The sequence below is a fragment of the Mirounga leonina genome, unplaced genomic scaffold (genome assembly GCF_011800145.1).
Source record: "Mirounga leonina isolate KUSES-001 unplaced genomic scaffold, KU_Mleo_1.0 Mir_129, whole genome shotgun sequence".
Taxonomy (NCBI): Eukaryota; Metazoa; Chordata; class Mammalia; order Carnivora; family Phocidae; genus Mirounga; species Mirounga leonina.
The window spans coordinates 11065651-11088363 of NW_023270323.1; the positions used below are offsets into that span (position 1 = coordinate 11065651).

General features: G+C 40.5%; 1 protein-coding gene across 2 annotated transcripts in view; it reads left to right on the forward strand.

Annotated features, from left to right (window-relative positions):
* CUNH4orf36 (chromosome unknown C4orf36 homolog) overlaps positions 1 to 14435 on the forward strand; it is a 15226-nt gene extending 791 nt beyond the window's left edge. The window contains exons 1-4 of one of the 2 annotated variants that reach the window (XR_004679173.1): positions 125 to 389; positions 2238 to 2392; positions 2857 to 3181; positions 14029 to 14435. Coding sequence is in view for 1 of the 2 variants with exons in the window: in XM_035004580.1 (XP_034860471.1) it covers positions 325 to 389; positions 2238 to 2392; positions 2857 to 2990 (354 nt within the window). In the remaining variant the exon portion in view is untranslated. Of the gene's footprint in view, positions 1 to 124; positions 390 to 2237; positions 2393 to 2856; positions 3305 to 14028 lie in introns of those variants that run through there. The other variant, XM_035004580.1, reaches the window with a different exon arrangement.
* The last annotated feature ends 8278 nt before the right edge of the window (positions 14436 to 22713 follow it).

Below are 22713 nucleotides of genomic sequence, written 5' to 3' on the forward strand. Positions count from 1 at the left end.
AAGATTTTATTTATTTGACAGAGAGAGAGACAGGGAACACAAGCAGGGGGAGTGGGAGAGGGAGAAGCAGGCCTCCTGCCGAGCAGGGAGCCCAATGCGGGGCTCGATACCACGACCCCGGGATCATGACCTGAAGGCAGACACTTAACGACTGAGCCACCCAGGCGCCCTAAAAATGCTTTTTCTAAATCTTTTTATTATGTGGATATTAAAGTGAAAGCCATTAATTCTGTGAGTTGCAAACATTTCAGGTAAAGCGAAACAGAGTATGCCAGTCATTCCATCAGGCACCTATGTTAAGAACTTGGACGGTGGAAATTCACCATGGCTTATGGCTTGCCAAGAAAGAACACAGTGAAGACCATATTGCAGGGCAGTTGTTATAAAGTGTAAGTATTTTCCTCACGGTGAGCACTGACTGGGCGTGGGGAGTGTCCTTGGTAAAATAGAAGTACCGAAAACCCTTAGGTTCTCCATGAGATACTGGACTATGCGAGGTGTTTTCAGTTATCTGAATAGTGATTTTTTTAAAAGGGAAAATACTTTTAATAAGAATTTATAAATTATCTTACTTGGTCTTTACAACAAAACAACACAAACTGAGGTTTGGCGAAGTGGGTTGATCAAAGTCACGCAGTCATGGAGTAAACAAGTGACAGAGATGGAAGTCTGTCTTCTGACTCCAAAGCAACATCTACTACTGTCAACTACGTTAAAGTACCTCTGTAGATAGTATAAATCTACCTAAAAATGTCTTGGTGTCAGGTATATCTCTTTTTTTTCTTAAGGTTTTTTTTTTTTTTTAATTTGTTTACCTGAGAAAGAGAGACAGGAAGAGCGAGAGAGTACAAGCAGGGGGAGCAGCAGGCAGAGGGAGCTATGAACTTTGCTCTCTCCCCCACCATATCTTATATAGCCTAATGATTAAGACCTCAGATTCTAGAGTCTGACTTTCTGGTTTCAAATCCTAAACCCATGAACAACAGCCTTGTGATCTTGAGCAAGTTGTTCTACTCCTGTTTCCTAATCTCTCAAATGAGCATAATAATAGCACCCGCCTACCTCATAGGGTTGCTGTGGCAATTAAAGGTGTTCATATGTGTAAACTGATTAAGACAGTGCCCAGCATACAGTAAGTGCTAGATAAAAATTAGCTGTTTTATTGCTCATCTTTCCAAATCAACATATAAGGATAAACCTCATTCTTCCATTCTGTGTATGAACCACAGTGTGTTTAATCAGGCTCTTCTTGATAGACATTAAGGCTATTTTGTGAAATTTTTTTTGACAAACAATGCTTCAGTGAACATTCTTATAAATACATCTTTGTGCCCTTGTTCAAATGCATTTATAATCATTGTAGACCTCAAGTCGCTCCTTAAAGTTAGATGATGAAGTAGTAAGGAAGCTGGAGGAGGAGAACAAGTAGACCCATGTACAGAATACTCGTTTCCCCGATTTGTACCAAAGCAGGTCTTTCACCTTTCCTCGTGTATGGACTCTCTGAGATGAGAAACATGTAGTTGACATTTTAAATTTCCAAATTAGAAATTATATAAAACAATTCATTTGAGGTTCATGGTGATTATTTTTAATATTATAGTTTGGGATTTCCTCCCCCACTTCTCCAGTTTTCTGAGGATTCTCTTGGTACTAGTGCTTCTAAATAACTACCCCTAGGCTAAGTACCAGCTCTGGTTCTTAACTTCCATGTCTCTGTTTCCTTATCTACCTGCATGGTGGTTGTAAAGATTAAAATAAGATCACACACTCAAAGCCCTTGTGTATGCCAAGCACCCTGCTCAATGCACGAGTATTCCCCCTTTTCCCTTCCCTAATATGACCATATTTGTGATCAGCCATAAAAGACTTGGAGCGTACAGTTCTTAACTATATCCTCTTAAAAGACATGGAAAGATTGGATTGACTGCAGGGAGGCTATTTTTGAACAAAAGTTCCTGCCATCATAATTTATCATAATTTTTCAATATATCTCTACATTAGTGTGTGTGTATAGATATATATATATATACATAAAATATACACATTATACATTATACATTTAATGTAAAGCTCCTTCTCCTGGCTAGATTTACAACTCTGGAAAATCCTGAATTCCCCCCATAAGCGAAAATATCTAGTGGAAAATGGAACTGAGAGTTAAGATGTCTTCTGTATATCCCACAATAGATGTTCAGTAAATATTTATTGAATGAATTAATGAATTTTTGCCCCAGACAGGAACCTTGGGAACTTGCACTGCTTACAAAGACCTGGTATATGAACCTAGCCAACATCAAGTTACCTTTCTTGGGAGAAATTACATTTGGTAGCCCTTTATACCTCAAAAAAACTAAAGCCATTAAGAATGCTCTGCTCCCTTCTGCAGAATGTAAGTTCTGTAAGAGCTACTTTAGTAAATAGCAAATTTTATCTGTGTTATTTTGCTTATTATCAGAGAAATGTTTAAATATACTCATTCACACCCATACCCCTCATCTATGTAGCCCTTCTTTTTTTATTTTTTTATTTTTATTTTTTAAAGATTTTATTTATTCATTTGACGGAGAGAGACACAGCGAGAGAGGGAACACAAGCAGGGGGAGTGGGTAAGGGAGAAGCAGGCTTCCCGCGGAACAGGGAGCCTGATGAGGGGCTCGATCCCAGGACCCTGGGATCATGACCTGAGCTAAAGGCAGACGCTTAATGACTGAGCCACCCAGGTGCCCCTATGTAGCCCTTCTTGTTTAGTATCTAAGAATATGAATTTTGCCATGTGATTCAGTGTTCATTTTTAACAATATTATGCCTGGTGAGAAATGTCAGTTGGATTGCTCCATGTATTTTATTTTCCAGCCATCAAACTTGAAAGGGAGTATGAAATGAAGCGCTTGAATCACCTGAAATGTCAGGAGGATGTAGCTGAGGAAATTCAGCTTTACCTAAGGGAAAGGCAAGTTGGTTTGAGAAGACCTCTTCCACCTAAGTGATATCATCTCATAATCAAATCTGTACTCAGTGCTTTCCACATCCAAGGGAATGAAGGTCTCCAACTTTTTACTGTGTGAAGTTTGTACAGACATATGAATGCCCATTGGTAGATGAGCCAGCTCCTGTGGGTTGATGGACAGCTCTGACAGATCTTCTGTGTCCCTTCCTTTGTACCACAAGAGACAACACTGTAAGTAGATGAAAAAGTAGCTGGAATTGAGTCATTTACATGATTATTCATTGTGATTTTTGTAAAATTGCACTAAGGGAAGAGGAAACTCCTTGTCAGAGATATTATTTTGAATTTGCATCTTTGAGATGCCAAAAAGAAGGAGAGAGAAAAATTGGTTTTTTTTTGTTTTTTTTAAAGATTCTATTTTTCAGTAATCTTTACATCCAACTTGGGGCTTGAACTCACAACCCTGAGATCAAGAGTCATATGCTCCACAGACTGAGCCAGGCAGGCACCCCAAGCAAAATTCTTTTAAACATGGTAGACTGAAAAATTTTGTTTGGTTAAGAAAAATTTTAGGTTTCATTTTAGTAACTCTTTAGTTTCCAGTGTTCAGTGAAACATCATTTACTATTCTCCTACCACACTTTATTTTTATCTATCTATCTACCTACCTATCTATCTATCTATCTAGGTTCCATGCCCAGCATGGAGCCCAAGGTAGGGCTTGAACTCACAACCCTGAGATCAAGACCTGAGCTGAGATCAAGAGTTGGATGCTTATCTGACTGAGCCACCCAGGTGCCCCTGTCATCTAGTACTTTAAAGTAGCAAGTAGAACTTACTTTCTGCTTTTGTTTTCCTAAAAAATCATCTTTTCCCTTTTGCCCTTTTGCTTCATTTCGTATTGTCTCTCTGGGATGCCCTTGGAGCATGTGAAACACACATACGTATGTGAAAATGACATGAAAATGCAAAGACCTTATTTTAAGGCAAATGCTTATTTACAGAGAGGCTAGAGAATGGGGACTTGATTAGCTGGAAAATGTTGGACTAGCATGAACCAATTTTCCTAGAATTTGAATCCAGTACAGCGCACTTGGGTATGAAAGTTGTATTTGGGGCGCCTGGGTGGCTCAGTTGGTTAAGCGACTGCCTTCGGCTCAGGTCATGATCCTGGAGTCCCGGGATCGAGTCCCACATCAGGCTCCCTGCTCGGCAGGGAGTCTGTTTCTCCCTCTGACCCTCCTCCCTCTCATGCTCTCTGTCTCTCATTCTCTCTCTCGCAAATAAATAAAATCTTAAAAAAAAAAAAAGAAAAAAAAAGTTGTATTTGAGGGGGCGCATGGGTGGCTCAGTCATTAAGTGTCTGCCTTCGGCTCAGGTCATGATCCCAGGGTCCTGGGATTGAGCCCCCCATCGGGCTCCCTTCTCCACAGGAAGCCTGCTTCTCCCTCTCCCACTCCCTCTGCTTGTGTTCCCTCTCTCTCTCTGTGGTAAATAAATAAAATCTTTAAAAAAAAATGAAAGTTATATTTGAGCACAATTTAATGTTTGTTAGGTGAATCAGTAGGTGTTTAGTGTCTTCTGTTATCTTAGCCTCGTTCTAAAAGGTCTCCTGGCCTCGTGGTTAAGAGTTCATACTTTACACCTGGCTGCCTTCTTCAGCTCTCAGCTTGGCTGCTTATAGCGGTGTGACTTGGGGAGATTTGCTTTATGTCTCCAAGTTTCAGTTTTCTTACATGTAAAACAGGGATGATACGGGTACCTACTACACAGTTGTCTTGAGGATTAAATGGAAACTGGCCCACAATGAGAACTACTCTAATAGTTATTCTGGTAATTACTGTGAGCATCACTACCTTTTTACTGCTATAATCTCTGGAGCAAAGATGTATTATATTGGCCTGACTCTGTTGACCTTTGTGGAGACCAAAAGTCTTGAATTTTCAAGAGTTGGGTTTTGTTCTTTCAATGTATATATGCTTGCCAGACCATACATGACCTGATTTTTTAGTTCAAAATCTGGCCACTTTACCTATCGCATCTCCTGATCATTTCTGTTTAAAAATAATAATCTTTGAGAATCAGTTTGTCACTTACATCTTTTTTTAAGATTTATTGATTTATTTGACAGAGCACAATTGGGGAGCAGCAGGCAGAGGGAGAGGGAGAAGCAGGCTACCCGCTGAGCGGAGAGCCCGATGCGGGCCTCGATCCCAGGACCCTGGGATTGTGAGCTGAAGGCAGACACAACCGACTGAGCCACCCAGGTGCCCCTATAGTAGTCTTCTTGTTGGTACCCCACAAGTCTCTTAGACTCTCTTCACTTTTCTTCATTAGCTCTAGTCTATTGATGCCATTCTGGAATGGTATCGGGAAAAAAAATCATCCAATTCAATATTTCCCAGAGAGTGAATCTTTCAGTTTTGCAAGAGGAGATGAAATAAAGAGGAAAAAGAACACAACTGGTTATTGTGTTTTTGTGAAAATTTCAAATGTAACAAAAGTAGCAAGAACAAGAAAATGAACTTCCATGTCTCCATCACTGAACAGCACTTATGAACTCATGGCCAATTTTATTTCACTTACACTCACTCATTTTCTACCCCCACCCTCCCAAGTCCCTACCACCAGATTATTTTTTATTATGTTTTATTATAGTTTTTTAAATAAGTTAGGTATTTTTAAAGATTATTTATTTATTTGAGAGAGAGAGAGAGCATGAGTGGGGAGAGGGGCAGAGGGAAAGGACTAGCAGACTTCCTGCTGAGCATGGAGCCTGACACGAGGGGCTCGATCCCAGGATCCTGGGATCATGACCTGAGCTGAAGTCAGATACCCAACCATCTGAGCTACCCAGGTGCCTCCCATCAGATTATTTTGAAGTAAATCCTAGACATCATATCAGTTCATCTGTAAATGCAAATTTTATAAATGTGACCATTTCCAATTTTGTAAGGGATGGACTGATCAAAGCATACCTAGGGGGCCATAATCCACCCCTGTGGGCCCACAGTTTGACTTTTCACTGGGGAGTTGTATCTGGTGGTTGTTGTTTCAAAATATTTAGAAGCTATCGTCTGAATTATCTTCAGATACTTTCTCCTACCTTTGATATGCTGGCTCACATGGAGGACACTTGCTCTTAGGAATTATGATGTCAGTGACGCATTTGATTTAGTGATCCTTAGGCCTGGAAACAGCTTTCAGGAGCACAGGGGGTCTGGATGTAGTCTTGGTTGGATAACTTTGAGGAGGTGGAGCTTCCACATTGCTAGATCAGATTGGCTTTATAAAATTCACATGTTCTTTGTGTAAGTTGCCTATCCGCCAACCAGAGCCACTCCCAAAGTTTCTTGGTGGAGTGTCTGGGATTTTCTCTGTGTTACCCAGTTGTACCACTTCTCTCCACCTTTTTTACACATTTGCCCTCGCCAGTTGTTCTTTCTTCCAGTTGACTAGTTTTTTTCCCCCTCCATCAATGTTATTATCATAAATATGACAGCTCAGTTGCTAACTGCTTAAAATGTGGGAAAATACCATTTTCTAATTACACAACCAAAGACCAGTCTTTAGCAAAAATTCAGTGTGTTTCTATTTCTTTAGAAATCAAAACCAATTTACTATTTTCTTTAAAAAATTAATCACATATGTTTTGGATGGTAATGGGATTAATTATGTGTGTGTTTTGTCATTCATGTCCTGCTGAGTAGCTTGCACTTTCCTTTTAGGGTCACTGTCACTAATTCATCTGGGCTGGAGATAACACCTCCAATAGTGTCTTGGAAAACTAGAAATATTTTTCAATCTAAAGACCACAAATCTACTGCACAATGTATCTAACATTGTTGCTATTAGTAAGTTTTAATTTCTTAAAAATCAGATTTATTTAGGGGCACCTGTGTGGCTCGGTTGGTTAAGTGTCTGACTTTGGCTCAGGTCATGATCCCAGGTCTTGGGATCGACTCTCACATCAGGCTCCCTGCTCAGTGGGGAGTCTGCTTGTCCCTCTCCCTCTGCTCCTTCCCTTGGCTCGTGCTTGCTCTCTCAAATAAATAAATAAAATCTTAAAAAAAAACAAAACAAAAGAGCAGTAGCTCTCTGGATCCTCACCACTCATTTCCACTTCTGTGGAGGCAACTAATTTGATCTCTTTCACTTGTTTTATTATTTACCTTCGTGTCTCTAAATAATCCTTTGATTTTGCTACTTCTTGGATTTTTCTTTTTTAGGTATTGACTTCCCATATAGAAGATAGCATTTTTTTTCTTTTCTTTCCTCATCTTCAATACACATACATACCATTTCTATCTACCTGTAAATATAGGTTATATTATAATTTTGGTTAGATCAATATTGAATGTTAACATTATTATGACACTATTATGTTAACATTATTATGTGTAAATACTTCACAGCTGAGCTATGTAGTAGACTATTATTACTTTTCCTTTCCTGCCATTGTGTGTGTGTGTGCGCTCAGTATTTAGTAATTAGAGTTAATATTTGCTTAGTTTGTAATGTATTTATCACTAAACCCCAAGCTCTTTGCCAGTTATCAGTCTTCTCAAAACAATCCTATGTATTCTATCATTTCGTCTTCCTGAGAGGTCTTGTCCTGCTTTACCCTGAACTGTTTATTTCCACACTCTTATGTAGCTCTCTATGATTTCTGTTATCATCATGGGGATTCACTTCATACTCTTTGATGTAGTTGCTCCTGTTTCTTCTGTATCTGACCATCCTCTTTCTTGGTTTATTTATTTTTTTTTATTATAGTGGAGCATATCCTCCAGTAGTTACCTGAGAAAGGGTGTGTGGGAAGATATTTTTTTGAGGTCTTATTGTCCAAAGTCTGTATTTTCTGCTCAGATTTCATTGATAGATTGGCTGAGTGTAGAATTGTAGGTTGTAAATAATGTTCATTTAAAATTGTGAAGGATTTGTGTATTTCTTTTTAGTTTTTAATATTGTTAGTGAGCATTCCAAAGTCATTTTTACTTTGGATGCTTTCCCTGAGACCTGCTTTTTTCTCTCTGGAAGCTACAGCATCTTCTCCTAGATCCCACTGTTCTGATAGGAATCATGGTGTAAGACTAATAATCCAGTGTAGCATGGCGATGTAGAGCATTGAGTGTAGAGCATGAGCCACCGGGATTGAATGCTGGTTCCATCACTTATTAAGCTGTGTCATCTTGGACAAATTATTTAACTTTCCTGTGCTTTAGTTTCATCTTCTGTAGAAAGTGGTTAGTGATAGGGGCCCGCCTAGGTGGCTCAGTTGGTTAATGTCCAACTCTCGATTTCAGCTCAGGTCATGATCTCAGGGTCATGAGATCGAGCCCCGCATTGGGCTCTGTGCTGGGCATGGAGCCTGCTTAAGATTCTCTCTCTGCCTCTGACCCTCCCCCAACTCATGTGCTCTATCTCTAAAAAAAAATTAAAAAGTGGGTAGTGATGGTTGTGACAAGTAAATGAGTTAAATATGTAAAGCACCTAGAACAGCGCCTGGCACAGAGTAAGCACTAACACAGATAGCAGTAACTACGCTTACCAGTACCCATTGTGCTTGGTACTACACAGACCCTCGCAACCTCGAAATTCATTTCCTTCAGTTGTGGGAAATTGTATTAAATTTTTTGGTAGATATTTCTACCTTTTCATTTTCTCTATACATTCTAGAAGTACTATTATTCATATGCTACATCTTCTGTACTGGCCTTCTAATTTTTTATCTTTTCTCTCCTGTTTTCCATCCTTTTGTCTTTTGCTCCAATTTCTGGAAGAAGCTCTCAGTTTTATCCCCTAACCATTATAAGTTTTTAATTTCTGCTCTCCTTTTTTTTTCCCTCTGAAGGCTTGCCCTCTCCTTTCTAAAAAGTAACCTGTTTTATTCATGATTGCCTATCTTCCCTTAGTAATCCAGGTGTGACCATGCATACCTTAAGGAAGTAAAGGCAGCATGGCTGGTACAGGTCTGACTCAGGGGTCATGGAAGAGGTAGAAACCACAAGACAGTGCAATTGATTGGATATGGTTGAGTGAGGGGATGTGGGTGAATGAAAGGGAGGAATTCCGGATGAATTCCAGATTGTGGGTTTGGGAAAGGAAGAATTGTCTTGGGCGTGTGGGAGCTATGTTGATTTTAGGTATGTTGGTGTTCAAAGTTCTTGGTAGACACGAGTGGATATCTCTAGTAGCAGTGGGCTTTACAGGTGTGCCGCTCAGGAAGGAGTGGGTGTAGAGAAGAAAGCTGAAACTATGGGTGTCTTTGAGCTCATCCAGGAGGAGTACGCAGAATGAACGAGGAGTGGTAGTGAACATTCTGAAACTTTGGTTGGCAGTGTAGAAGAGGCAGGCCTTTAGGGAAAATGGCTTAGATACCGAAACCTTAGGTGAATTGCATGCTGTATTTTATTTTTAATGAAAAATATTATGGTATAGACATTTAATAGTAAATAACTGAAATTTTTGGAAAGAATCTTCATTTTTTCAGTTGATAAAAATGTCCTCAATGAAAACATTTTATCAAGGTTCAGAAGAGGGGGAGAGAGAAGGAAAAAGAGAAAAGAAAAAACCCATATAATAAAAACTTAGATGTAGAAACTCTTTTAGGTGCTCTATTTATATCCTGTAGTCCTCACAACAACCCTGAAAGGAAGGAAGGGCAATAACAGAGCAGAGCAGAGTTCTAACATCAGAGGGGGAAAGTTTGGGGACAGGGCTGGGCCAGGATCTTGATGAGGCAGAACTTTTGCCAATGGCTGACAGGGCAGCAAGCATAAAGGGGGAAAATGAACTCTCCCTTTGTTCACTGTCTTTAAGAAGTATTTATATCCAGTGTAGAACAGATTTAGAGCATTAGGTGTAGGGCATGGACCACCTGGGATTGAACACCAGTTCCACCACTTAATAGTGTCATCTCAGACAAATTATTGGGGTCTTGCTGTCACTTGGTTTCTTTAGCCTCTTTTCATCATGATCTTAAGAATAGTTAACTTCTTTTTCATTCCAGTAAATAGTGTTCTTTCCATTGCATTATGTAGGCCAAAAACCTAGGGGTCATCTGTAATTCCTCTGTGTCCCTCATCTCCTCTTTCCTGCCAGTCCAATCCATCAGCAACTCTTACTGGGTCTACCTTCAGAAAATATCCCAAATGTATCCATTCTTTCTCCACCTCTGTCACCCTTATCCACGTCTCTACCATCTCTTGTTTGGAACACAGAAAAAGTCCCATAACTGACCTCCTTGCTTCCATCTTTGCCTTTCTTTAGTTTACCCTTGGCAGCCATAGTGATCTTTTAAAAATGGCACTCACGCAGGGGCCCCTGGCTGACTCATTTGGAAGAACATGTGCTCTTGATCTCAGGATCATGACTTTTGAGCCCCACCTTGGATGCAGAGATTACTAAAAAAAATAAACTTAAAAAAAAATGGCATTCATATCATTGTCAAAAAGATCACCTCACTCCCTTGAGTGACACCCTTTCCTGTGGCCTATAAGGCCCTATGTTTATCTGATACTTGCTTTCCTTTTGGACCTTGTTCCTCCCACTCATCTTTCAGTCCTACTGGGTGCAAACACATTACCCTAATCCTGTTAATCTGACTTGTTTCTGCCTTGGAACATTTGCACTTGTTTATTTTCCCCAAGGTTGTCTTCCCTCAGACTGTCACAGAGATGTTTCCTAACTATTTAGGGCTCCACTCAAATAACATCTCCGGAGGGAGGCTTCCTGTGACCGTCCCCATGACCCCCCACCCCTGATAAATTGGACTTTTCTTTTACTCAGTCACTTTCTGTGATGGCACCCTCTTTTAATTCCTTTATAGCACTCATGTCATTATCTGTAATTATTTATTTGCTTACTTGTTTGTTATTTCTCCATGGTGTCTCTATTGTCTACAATAGTATCTACCCATGGTAGCCATTCTATCAGTATTTGTTTAATGAATGAATATATTACCTGAAAAATTGTTGAAAAGGTGCCACTTTTGAAGAGAGTGATCAGAGGATTTGATTTCTGCTGTTTCCTCCCTATATATATATGCTTTTTTAAAAAAAAGTAATCTCTAGGGGCGCCTGGGTGGCTCAGTCAGTTAAGTGTCTACCTTGGGCTCAGTTCATGATCCCAGGGTCCTGGGATCGAGCCCTACGTCAGGCTCCCTGTTCAGTGGGGGCTGCTTCGCCCTCTCCCTCTCCCTCTGCCCCTCTCCTCTACTTGCATTGTCTCTTTCTCTCTCTCAAATAAATAAATAAAATCTTTAAAAAAAAAAAAAGTAATCTCTATACCCAATGTGGGGCTTGAGCTCACAACCCAGAGATCAAGAGTTGCATGCTCTTCTGAATGAGCCAGCCAGGAGCCCCTTCCTATATATGCTTTGACACACATTTTTTTTCCAGCTTTATTGGGTATGATTGGATATACCATAAACTGTACATATTTGAAGTACAATGTAATGAGTTTTGACACTGTGGGATCATCATCACAATCAAGATAATGAACATGTTCATCCTCTCAAGAGTTTTCTCGTGCCCCTTGTAATCCATCCCTTTTCACTGCTCTTCTCTCATCACCTCCTCCACCTGGAATGCCCTCCACTCCCACCCCAAGCAACCACTGATCTAGCTGCATTCTGGCACTATAGATTAATTTGTGGTTTTGAGGATTTCATATAAATGGAATCATACAATATGTACTTTTTTTTGGTCTGGCTTCTTTTGCTCAGCATAATTATTTGAGATTCATCCATGTTGTTGTATATGTGTTCCTTTTCGTTGCTGAGTGGTATTCTGTTGCATGGATATCCTACACTTTGTTTATCCATAAACTTGTCGATCAGTTTCTAGTTTTGAATGCTTACAAATAAAGCTGCCATGAGCATTGTATGGGCATGTTCTTTCATTTATTTTGAATGAATACCTCAAGGAGAGGAATGGCTGGGTTGTATGCCAGGTACATGTTTAACCTTGCCCATTTTCAGATCCCTCTTTTAGTTTTAAAGGAATCGGGTTAGGTGAAGGATTTGTCACCTCCCTATGGTGACACAGCTTTAAAAGTGGTGGAACTGAGATGGAATTCTAGATCCATGTGAATTCAAAGTCTGACCTTTTCCAGAAGACTATGCTTGGTCCACCTCTGGCCTGGCTGTCTGTATGGCCTGTTGAGAAAGTGAATATTGGAGAATATGGCTGGTATGGGGCAAGTAGGTCCTTTACTAAAATTTGGAGTGAGGGATGAGTTTAGCTAGCTCAGTGGTTCTCTATGAAGGGTGATTTTTGCCTCTCTCCCCCCTCAGGACATTTGGCGATGTCTGTAAACATTTTTGGCTATCTTACCTATAGAGTATTACAAAGGCTTCTAATGGGTAAAGTCCAGGGATGCTGCTAAATATCCTACAATACACAGGACATCTCCCCCACAACAGAGAGATTTCCAGCCCCAAATGTCAATGGTGTCAAGGCTGAGAAACCCTGATTTAGCTGATTGGTTTAAGCTACTCAGGACACACTGCTGAAGCAGAAGGTTGGATCAAACTGCATGGCTGAGAAGCCTGAGGTGGGGGTATTTCCCTAAAAGAAATGCAGCCCATGACAGGAGGAGGAGGAATGCTGGGCAGCAATCAACATGAGCTAGATGTTTCCAGTTCTCTTTTGGCTACTTACATTCACTCATACTCTTCTTTCCATATTATAAAACCCACACTTATTTCTCAAAATTGTATCCAGTTACTGCAACAGCTCCGAGTCCAGGATTTCAGTTGTCTTGAGTCTGGATCTTGCAACCAATGGCTAAATAATACACCATTAACCCTAACACAATTGATATACCATGGTGGAGAGAAGACAGGATAGATACATATAATGAAAAGGTTTGGCCCTTTAGTCTTACAGATGGTCTTGGGCCACAGACATGGCACTCCTCCTTTGGTATTTGGGGTAGACGGCGAAGGGGTTGCTGAAACTATTCAGACTTCCCTGAGCCATCAACCCACCATCAGGGACCTCAATGTGAAATTCAATTATAATTTTCTTTTGCTTCATTTGAGAGACAAAGGGGAAGGAACAAGACAATAGGGGCATTGATAGGGAAGTTTAGAGATGTTTTCATTGTACCTCAGAACTGCTATAACCTATGAGAAGAACCTAGTGATCTTGGCTTATTTTATTTGAAATTATGGGCATAATATAGTAGTCTTAATTGATCCCTAGGGAAGACAATGTTGCCAACGTACCAGGAGTCTCAGGCTCTATTTTCGAATTTTCTAGTAGGCTTCTATCTTCCATTCATGTCTCTTTTCAGTTTCAATCCCTTTCCTTCTCTTCAAATTATCCACCTCCACTCTACAGACTTGTTTTGCACCTCGCAACTTTCACAGCATTGGAATGTAGGTGTAGTCACCTTCATGGGCTGCAATTGCAGGTGTCATTTTTTTTCCTTACCTCGAATTAACTTTTTGTCAAAGCAACTCCTTCCAAGTTCCAGAAGCAGGCATCCTCTCTCATTGTTTGAGAGATTGCTCACCAGGTGACTATTTACTGTTGAAATTTAGTTTCCTGCTTTCCAACACATGTCTAGAGCAGGTAAGATGAGTGCAACGTGAACCCAACATGCAAACATTTACTGGGCCACATTCCCTGTACCACCCCCTTCCCCAGAAGCTCTGTTGTATCAGAGCTCAAGTGTTCCCAGGAGGCTGACCATCAGAATGCTAGCACGGCAGTCTAACAATATTGAAATTGCTTTACATGAGTCGTGGAAATAGCTGACATAATTTCCTTCAAGATAACAGGAGGGTTATTTCCTAATTTTGGTCTTCTTTTATCATGCAATCACATGACGTGTGTGTGTGTATATATATATATACACACACACACACACACATATACATATATATATATATATATCTTTTACCTCTCATGGCTCTTCTAGTATTTGAAAGAAATTTTCTAAGCTATAATAAAGGGTTTTGCAAAACAAAGCAGGGTTCAGGAATGGCTGGCATCATCGGGTGTCGGTGTCTTCTTGTCTGCGTGACTTGACGTGATTGCATCCAGTGTCCTTGCATTCGCTAACAGGTTGAAATGCAGATCTTCATGAAGACCCTGACCAGCAAGACCATCACCCTGGAGGTGGAGCCCAGTGACACCATCGAAAATGTGAAGGCCAAGATCCAGGATAAAGGAGGGCATCCCCCCTGACCAGGAGAGGCTCATCTTTGCCAGCAAGCAGCTGGAAGATGGCCGCACTCTTTCTGATTACAACATCCAGAAAGAGTCAACTCTCACCTGGTTCTCCACCTGAGGGATGGCTGTTAATTCTTCAGTCTTGAATTCATAGTGCCCAATGATGGCATTGCTCTGCACTGTAGCCATTTGCCCCAATTTAAGTTTAGAAACTACCAGTTTCAGTAACAGCTGAATCACTGGTTTTCTCAGTAGCTGTTCAAAATGTTAATAAAAGTTTTGTTGCTTGGTAAAAAAAAGAAAGAAAGAAAGAAAGAAAAGCAAATCAGAAAATTGGAAGCAGGAGCAAAGAAGAATTTATTTTTGATACTGACTTTGTTATTTTTCTGGTTTAGATGCAACAGATGTTATTAATAATAATAACCAACACAATAACTAATATTAATTGAGCACTTCAAATGTTCCAGGCATAGTAGCTAGAAAATGTCAGATCAAAAAGCTGGAAGTTTGTACCAGATGCTTGCAGTTGATGCCTGGTTTTCCTGTAAAATGCAGATGCTTGAGCTCAGCATCAGCCTTTATTTTGATTGATTTTGGCTAGAGTACTAGGTGCATGTCCTCTGGCTTAGTAATGGAGGGTGGGGAAAAAACACTTCTGGGCCTTTTCAAGCCAGGGCTTTAGGGTTTAACCTCTGTTGAAAGTATATAAAAGTATATAAAGCATATAAGGAACCATTTTCAGCATTACTGAAAAGTGTCTGGCTTTCCCTGGTCCTACCCTTCTTCTTTGGAAGGTAGTTGGGTTATGTGGTCAAGGATGTGTTTTGCTTATATATTCTTTTAGGGAGGCCACTATAAAGTAGCTTACAACCTACAGCGAATGCTAGGAAATATTTCTTGAATTTAGGATTATGAGTGTTTGAATCAGGTAGCTACTTCAAAATAAGAGTTGTTTAGACATGTGAATTAGGATATTCCCCTCTTCAACATGGCTATTATTCTTTCACAATGTCAGTCAACACGTTTTCTGTGCACCTGTTGCCTCATCTGATAAATCACGTGACTTAAGCGTTTAGGAAGGTGAAGAATAGTGACCAGGATGTGACATATAGTTTGAGTGGCAGGAATAATATTTTATACAAGTGGAACTCATGAACTTTTATTATTTCATCTATTTTTCATGTATAGTATTGACCCTGGATTTGACTCTTATGATCTTGCCTTACCATTTCCTAGCTTAGCCCATGGCAGATTGTTTAACCTCCCTAAATTTCTCTGCACTCATGAGTAAATGAGGGTAATAATAGTACCTGAATGACAGGATTGTTGGGAGGATTACTGAGATATATTTTTCTTCTTCATCTTGAACTTTCCAGCTGGGGCCCTGTAAACTGGACAAAAAGATTAATGAGGAAAAAAGTTTATTAACATGTGCATTGCAAATACATAGGGGAACACTCAGGAATGAGTACCTCAAAGAGGTGTTAGAACTTGGGCTTATATATCATCTTAAAAGAACAAGAGAGAAGGGACAAAACAAAGAAAAAGGACTTTGAGCCTGTAGGGGTGGCAAATTGTGGGAAGGCAAATATATGGGGGAACTTGTGGGAGATAAGGGGTATAGTTTTAGCAAGGTTTGTTCTGTAGATTCCTCTGGTGTAGATTTCTCTTGGCTGGTAGGGTCTGACGGTGTCTCTTGGGCTTAGCTTCCGTCCTTCCTGGTAGAGAGGGAAAGGGAGACACCTTTACAAATTTATGTCCTGTTTTTAGGCATATAGAGGGGGAGCAGGGAGCTGCTCTTGTATCTGCTTCTTCTCAGTTGCCTTCTGCTCAAAATAATCCTCATGCCAAAGTGGCATATTTTGGGGTGGCATGTTCTACTACCCTTCACATGTACATGACCTGTCACAGGATCTGGTACATAGGAAAGACTCAATAAGTGGTAGTTGGTTTTACTGTTACTATCACGGAAGATCAGTATCAGTAATTTGCTCCAATGGCTGACAAATTCCATTAATCTTATTCATTACAAGATTTTCTTATAATTCTAGGGTTCAAACAGTCTGTGAAAAAAATTTTTTTAAAGATTTTGTTTATTTGAGAGTGAGAGAGAGCGAGAGCATGAGAGGGGGAGGAGCGGGGGTGGGGGCGGAGAGAGTCTGAAGCAGACTCTGCACTGAGCACAGAGCCTGGTGTGGGCTCAATCCCAGGACCCCAATCATGACCTGAGCTGAAACCAAGAGTCAGATGCTTAGCCGGCTGAGCCACCCAGGTGTCCCAACAGTCTATGAAAATTTATGGTTATAATCTTTTTTTTTAATTCTTCAGTTTTTAATTTTTGTTATGGTTATAATCTTAATAACATCTGATCTGATGAGCTGAGGCCAGAAAAGGTTGTTGGGAAAAGGCCCACAAATACTATTACAAATAGCATGCCACCTGTTCAGGTAAACACGTCTTTCCAGTTGATTCCAGGTGCTTCATTTTCCCTTCTGGTTATTTTATTCTGAAGGTTGAGTGGGTGCTGTTTCAGGATAAACACTTTGTCAGCCCACTTTTCTATGTCCTGACTTGGCCCATCAGACCTTCTCACTCCCTTACATTCCATTTTCTGCAGGCATCTCTTACCTGGAAGCTTTTGGTATTGGTGAGCCTCCCTTATAAAAACCTAAGAACACAGACAATGATTGAGTCATCTTAGCAGTCTGGCTCCTGAGAGTCATCAGGCTGTTACCAAGTTTTAGGAGCTGCTTGAAATAACCACAACTTCATCTATCTCTGTTCCTTTTTCTTCAGTTCCTTTTTTCTTAATTATGAAACAGTAATTCATAGCCATTTCAAAGATATTACATAGTACAAAAAATGTAAAGAAATATAAAGAATATAAAGACAAAAAATCATCCACAATCCTACATACAGAAGCAATCACTATGAAAATTTTGGAGTCAAATTTGGTCTCTTTATGTTATTATTATTTATTATTTTAAGTTTTTATTTATTAAGTAATCTCTACATCCAATGTGGGACTTGAACTCACAACCCCAAGATCAAGAGTCACAGGCTCTTCTGACTGAGCCAGCCAGGTTAACATGGCAGGGAACATTCTATCTATACCTATCTATATCTATCTATCTATTTTTTTTTTTTTAAGATTTTATTTATTTATTTGAAGAGAGAGACACAGCGAGAGAGGGAACACAAGCAGGAGGAGTGGCAGAGGGAGAAGCAGGCTTCCCGCCGAGCAGGGAGCCCGATGCGGGGCTCGATCCCAGGACCCTGGGATCACGACCTGAGCCGAAGGCAGATGCCTAACGACTGAGCCACCCAGGCGCCCCTATTTTTTTTTTTTTTTTTTTTGCTTTACCTTCTAATATAAAGATTTGTCATTGTCAAAATGTTTACATTTTAAATAGCTCCATAGTATCTCATTGTATCGTAATTTACTCAAATTAGTCTCACTTTGGGAATTTAAATTCCCGGTTATCTGCATCTATAAATAATAATGGTAATATAAATAAGAATGTATTTATAAATAACAGCCCTGGGGCTCCTAGGTGGCTCAGCCAGTTAAGCGTCTGCCTTCGGCTCAGTTCATGATCCCAGGGTCCTAGTATTGAGCCCCTCATCGGGCTCCCTGCTCATCTTGCTCCTTCCTGCTTCTCCCTCTCCTGCTCCCCCTGCTTGTGTGCTCACTCTTCCTCTGTCAAATAAATAAATAAATAATCCTAAAAAAATAAATAACAATACTACTATAAATAGAAAAGCTTGCCCCAAATAATTAATAAATTTTTGCCAGTATTGCAACTTATTTATTAAGACAGCTTTTTAGAATTATAGTGACAAAGCCTATTTGGTACATAGTGCCAGACTTTTCCCTGAAAGGCTAGATGAATTTTTAATCCTACCTACAGTATGTAAGAATATACTTCCACTCAACTTTTATCAACAAGGGACAGTCACCTTAAAATTGTTTTCTTAGTGATAGGAAACACATCTTATTTTTTTTATTTTTATTTTTTTAAAGATTTTATTTATTTATTTGACAGAGACAGAGATAGCGAGAGCAGGAACACAAGCAGGGGGAGTGGGAGAGGGAGAAGCGGGCTTCTTGCCGAGCATGGAACCCGACGCGGGACTCGATCCCAGGACCCTGGGATCATAACCTGAGCCGAAGGCAGACGCTTAACGACTGAGCCACCCAGGCGCCCTAACACATCTTATTTTAATATACTTAAAATTTATTAGTGATGTTGATTTCTATATTGCTTTTTTTCCCCTATGGTTGTTAACTGTTGTGAATTTTCTGTTCAAGTACTGGGTTGTTTTTTTTCTGCAAGGTGATAGCATTTTTATTTCTGAGGTTTGGTTTTTTAAAAAAAATACAGAGGGACTACTGGGTGGCTCAGTTGGTTGATCGGTTGATCGTCTGCCTTCGGCTCAGGTCATGATCCCGGAGTCTGGGATCGAGCCCAAGGTCGGGCTCCCTGCTCGGTGGTGAGCCTGCTTCTCCCTCTCCCTCTGCTCCTCCCACCCCGCTCATTCTCTCTCTCCCTCGCTCTCTCACTCTCTCAAACAAATAAACAAAATCTTTAAAAAATATACAGAATTAGATTTTTTACCTTGTGTCATCAACAGTCTATTTTCTTACTGCCGATTTCCTTTGGGTTGGATAAATAATTAATTTGGATTAAATTAATAATAAATAATTAGTTTAGATTAAATACATAATTTCCTTTTGTTTTGGATCTATCTCATGAGTTTACCTAAACTCTTGGAACCTATAGGATTTTTTTTTCTTTTTTTTTTGAAATAAGCTCTAATGCCCAACATGGGGCTTGAACTCAAGACCCCAGGATCAAGAGTTACATGCTCTACCAACTGAGCCAGGCAGGCACCCTGGAACCTATAGGATTTTTTTATGTCCTTCAAGCATCTAGAAGTTTCCCCTTAAACTAATTTTCAGAGTTTGCTGAACAATTCCTTAACCATGTTGAATTACCTTTCCTTTTGGGACTTTTCCTTCAGCCTTTATATTCCCAGACAGAAGAGGCCAGCTTTTTAGTTGGCTTTCCTGAAGAATATCTTTCACCTCTAATTCTATTTGCAGAGAATAGAAATGCATGAAATATTTCCTGTGATTTGTACAGCTGGATCTCAAAATTAAGGTGCATATATGTTGCACATATTCAGGTGCATTTTAAGCTTGTGAGCACATGAGATAAACTTAGAAATTAGGGATTAGTTGGTTTATTTCTCCATGTTTATGCCAAATTGTGTTTTAGCCCTGAGCTATGTTTAACTGATTGTCAGTCTTTTCAGAATGATCCTGCTATCGAGTACTTTCATTGCCTCCCATCAATGTGTTCCAGGGAAATGAGGATAGGCTGAGAATTAGACTAGGATCTAAATCCTAATGTTAATTTCCTTGTCTAATAACCTTGGACAAATCGTATGACCCTAGGAGGCTTCGTTTCCTTATCTGTGACATGGCAATGTAGTAGTTACCTCTTAGAACGGATGTGAAGATTGAATGGGCTCTCATGAACTACCTCACTAGCTTAAGGTATAAATTTGGTCATGCCTTTTAAAAATTTCTAATCACTTGAATACCTACATGCCAATAAATTTAGGATCGATCCCCTATTTAAAATCTCCTTTACAAATTTTTTTTTTAAGATTTTATTTATTTATTTTAGAGGGAGAGGGAGAGAGAATCCCAAGCAGACTCTGCGCTTAGCATGGAGGCCAGTGCGGGGCTTGGTCCCAGGACCCTGAGATCATGACCTGGAGTTAAAATCAAGAGTCCGACACTTAATCAACTGAGCCACCCAGGTGCCCCTAAAATCTCCTTTATAAATTGACAAGAACCCTAGGGGCTTACTCTTTCAAGGGAGTTTCCTTCCCAGGATGGGGACAAACTGGGAAAAGCCTGGCATCCACTGGTAGGCCCTGGTTTCAGCTGCTACTGTTTTGTCGGGACCTTTTGAATCAGTTGGTTCCACCCAGTCCAGTGGGCTATTACCCATTTCTGCCTTGTCCCTTCTAGTCCAGATCTTTGCATACAACATGGTGGTGCTGAAGCTTGGCCTCTCAAGGTTACTTCTTTTCAGATTACATCCACATACACCAGTCATTGTGTCCTATATCATCCTGTGACATCTGTGCCAGGGTGACTTGATCTAGAGGAAATTGTCATCAGTCCAGATACCCCTTGCTTTCATGGTGGGTAATTGGACTTTAGTATCTTTTCCTGACAGTGGACCTCAGCTGAAACCATCCTAATTCATTTGAGAAATTCTGATAGCACCGCATTTCAGAAGGTAAGAGTCCAAGGTCACTTTCACTTTCAGGAAGCTCCTAACATCCACTAAGCAATGCAGCCCCCTTCTCCCCAGCTATCAGAGCTGAGTACCAAGCAGAAGCTCCTATCACATTGTCCTTGATGACGAATGTCTTATTAAACTCAAATTTGGATAACCAAGAAGGGCCTTTGAGTGACTTACAAAAAACAAAGAAGGTCTGCCAAAGGCCTTTTTGACATTATCCAGACAGAAATAATGTAATACCTTCTCTCACTAAAGTAAAAAAAAAAAAAAAAAAAAAGTTCTGCTTCACTAGATACAGACACATATGTAATAAAGGACCTAGCATGCCCTGTCACCTAGTAGGTACTTAGAAAATGTTTGGTCTCCCTCCTCCAATCTTCCTCAGCTCAACCACATCTCTGCCCCCTTCAGCTGGAAACACAAAGCTTTCCAGAGACCCAACTCGTTCCTAAGTGTCCATATCTCTGCTTAGCTTTACATTGATACAGCTTTACATTACATTGGTTCTGGGTTGTCTTCTTTTTTTTTTTTTAAGATTTTTAAAATTTAATTTCATTTTTAATTAATTTATTTAATTTTATATTAAGATTAATTAATTGATTAATTTGTCAGAGAGAGAGAGCACAAGCAGGGGGAGTGGCAGGCAGAGGGAGAAGCAGGCTCCCTGCTGAGCAGGGAGCCAGCCCCATGCAGGACTCAATCCCAGGATCCTGGGACCATGACCTGATCCGAAAGCAGATGCTTAACCACTGAGTCACCCAGGTGTCCCCCGGGTTGTCTTCTGACAGGCTCACCAAGCTTGGTGTAACCGTTGGCTTATTCTTGGGCATGAATCAAGAGTTGGTGGCAGTAGGTCTTCATGCTGACCTCTGATGGACTCCAGCAAGGTTCTAACTTCAGAGCTGCTTTTTTTTTTTTTTTAAAGATTTTTTATTTATTTATTTGACAGAGAGAGACACAGCGAGAGAGGGAACACAAGCAGGGGGAGTGGGTGAGGGAGAAGCAGGGAGCCTGATGCGGGGCTCCATCCCAGGACCCTGGGATCACGACCTGAGCCAAAGGCAGACGCTCAACCAACTGAGCCACTGAGGCGCCCCTTCAGAGCTGCTTTTAAGGTGTCTTTGCCTAAGCCAGTTGATACTTTCTTCAAATAGTCAGATTTTTTTTAATTTTTATTTTTTTAAAGATTTTATTTATTTATTTGACAGAGCGAGACACAGTGAGAGAGGGAACACAAGCAGGGGGAGTGGGAGAGGGAGAAGCAGGCCTCCCGCTGAGCAGGGAGCCCGATGCGGGGCTCGATCCCAGGACCCTGGGATCATGACCTGAGCCGAAGGCAGACGCTTAACGACTGAGCCACCCAGGCGCCCCAGTCAGATTTTTTTTTTAAAGATTTATTTCTTTATTTTAGTGGGGGAGTGGCAGAGGGAGAGGGAATCTCAAGTAAACTCCCCACTGAGCGGGCTCAATCTCACGACCCTGAGATCATGACCTGAGCCAAAACCAAGGGTCGGACGCTCAACCGACTGAGCCACTCAGGTGCCCCTCAAATTGTTAGATTTTATTTTACATTTGACCCCAGGATCATGACCTGAGCCGAAGGCAGATGCTTAACCAGCTGAGCCACTCGGGCACCCCTTAATTTGTAGTTTTATGTAGCAAACATGCTCAGAGCACTTTGTCATGGAAAAGAATTTGCTAATCCAAAAATAAACAATGCATAGCTAATATCCCTCTTAAGGCAGGTAGAGGTTATAAAGTGTGCCTTGTCACCAACTGTTGCCCCATAAAGAAACTTTATGCTTTCTGTGAGAAAGGGTGTGACATCTGCTCTTTTGTAGGTTTAGTTTCATGGAACCATATTTTCCTTGTCTGGTTTTCCAATGAAATGTGTGTCTGTGTGGTTAAGACACACACAAGGGCCCCTGGGCCACTGCGGTCAGAGGCTGGCCTCAGACTCTGCCTCCAGCCTTCAAGGCAAGCTCTTTATTACATTCTCTTGCAGGATTCCCAGACCTCACCACGAGGCTTAGGGGTGTGGCATCTCAAAGCCGACTCTGTTCTCCAAAAGAAAGTGACAGCTTCCTTGTATTATTTTGGGTACATAAATGAGTTTCCACATGTTTGATGAAACAAACCAGGTGCTTAATACCATATTATTCTTACAGGTATTTAATTATTGGCTTCAGATACAAATTCTAGTAGAAATAGAAGAAAAACTGAGGGGTGCCTGGCTGGCTCAGTCGGTAGA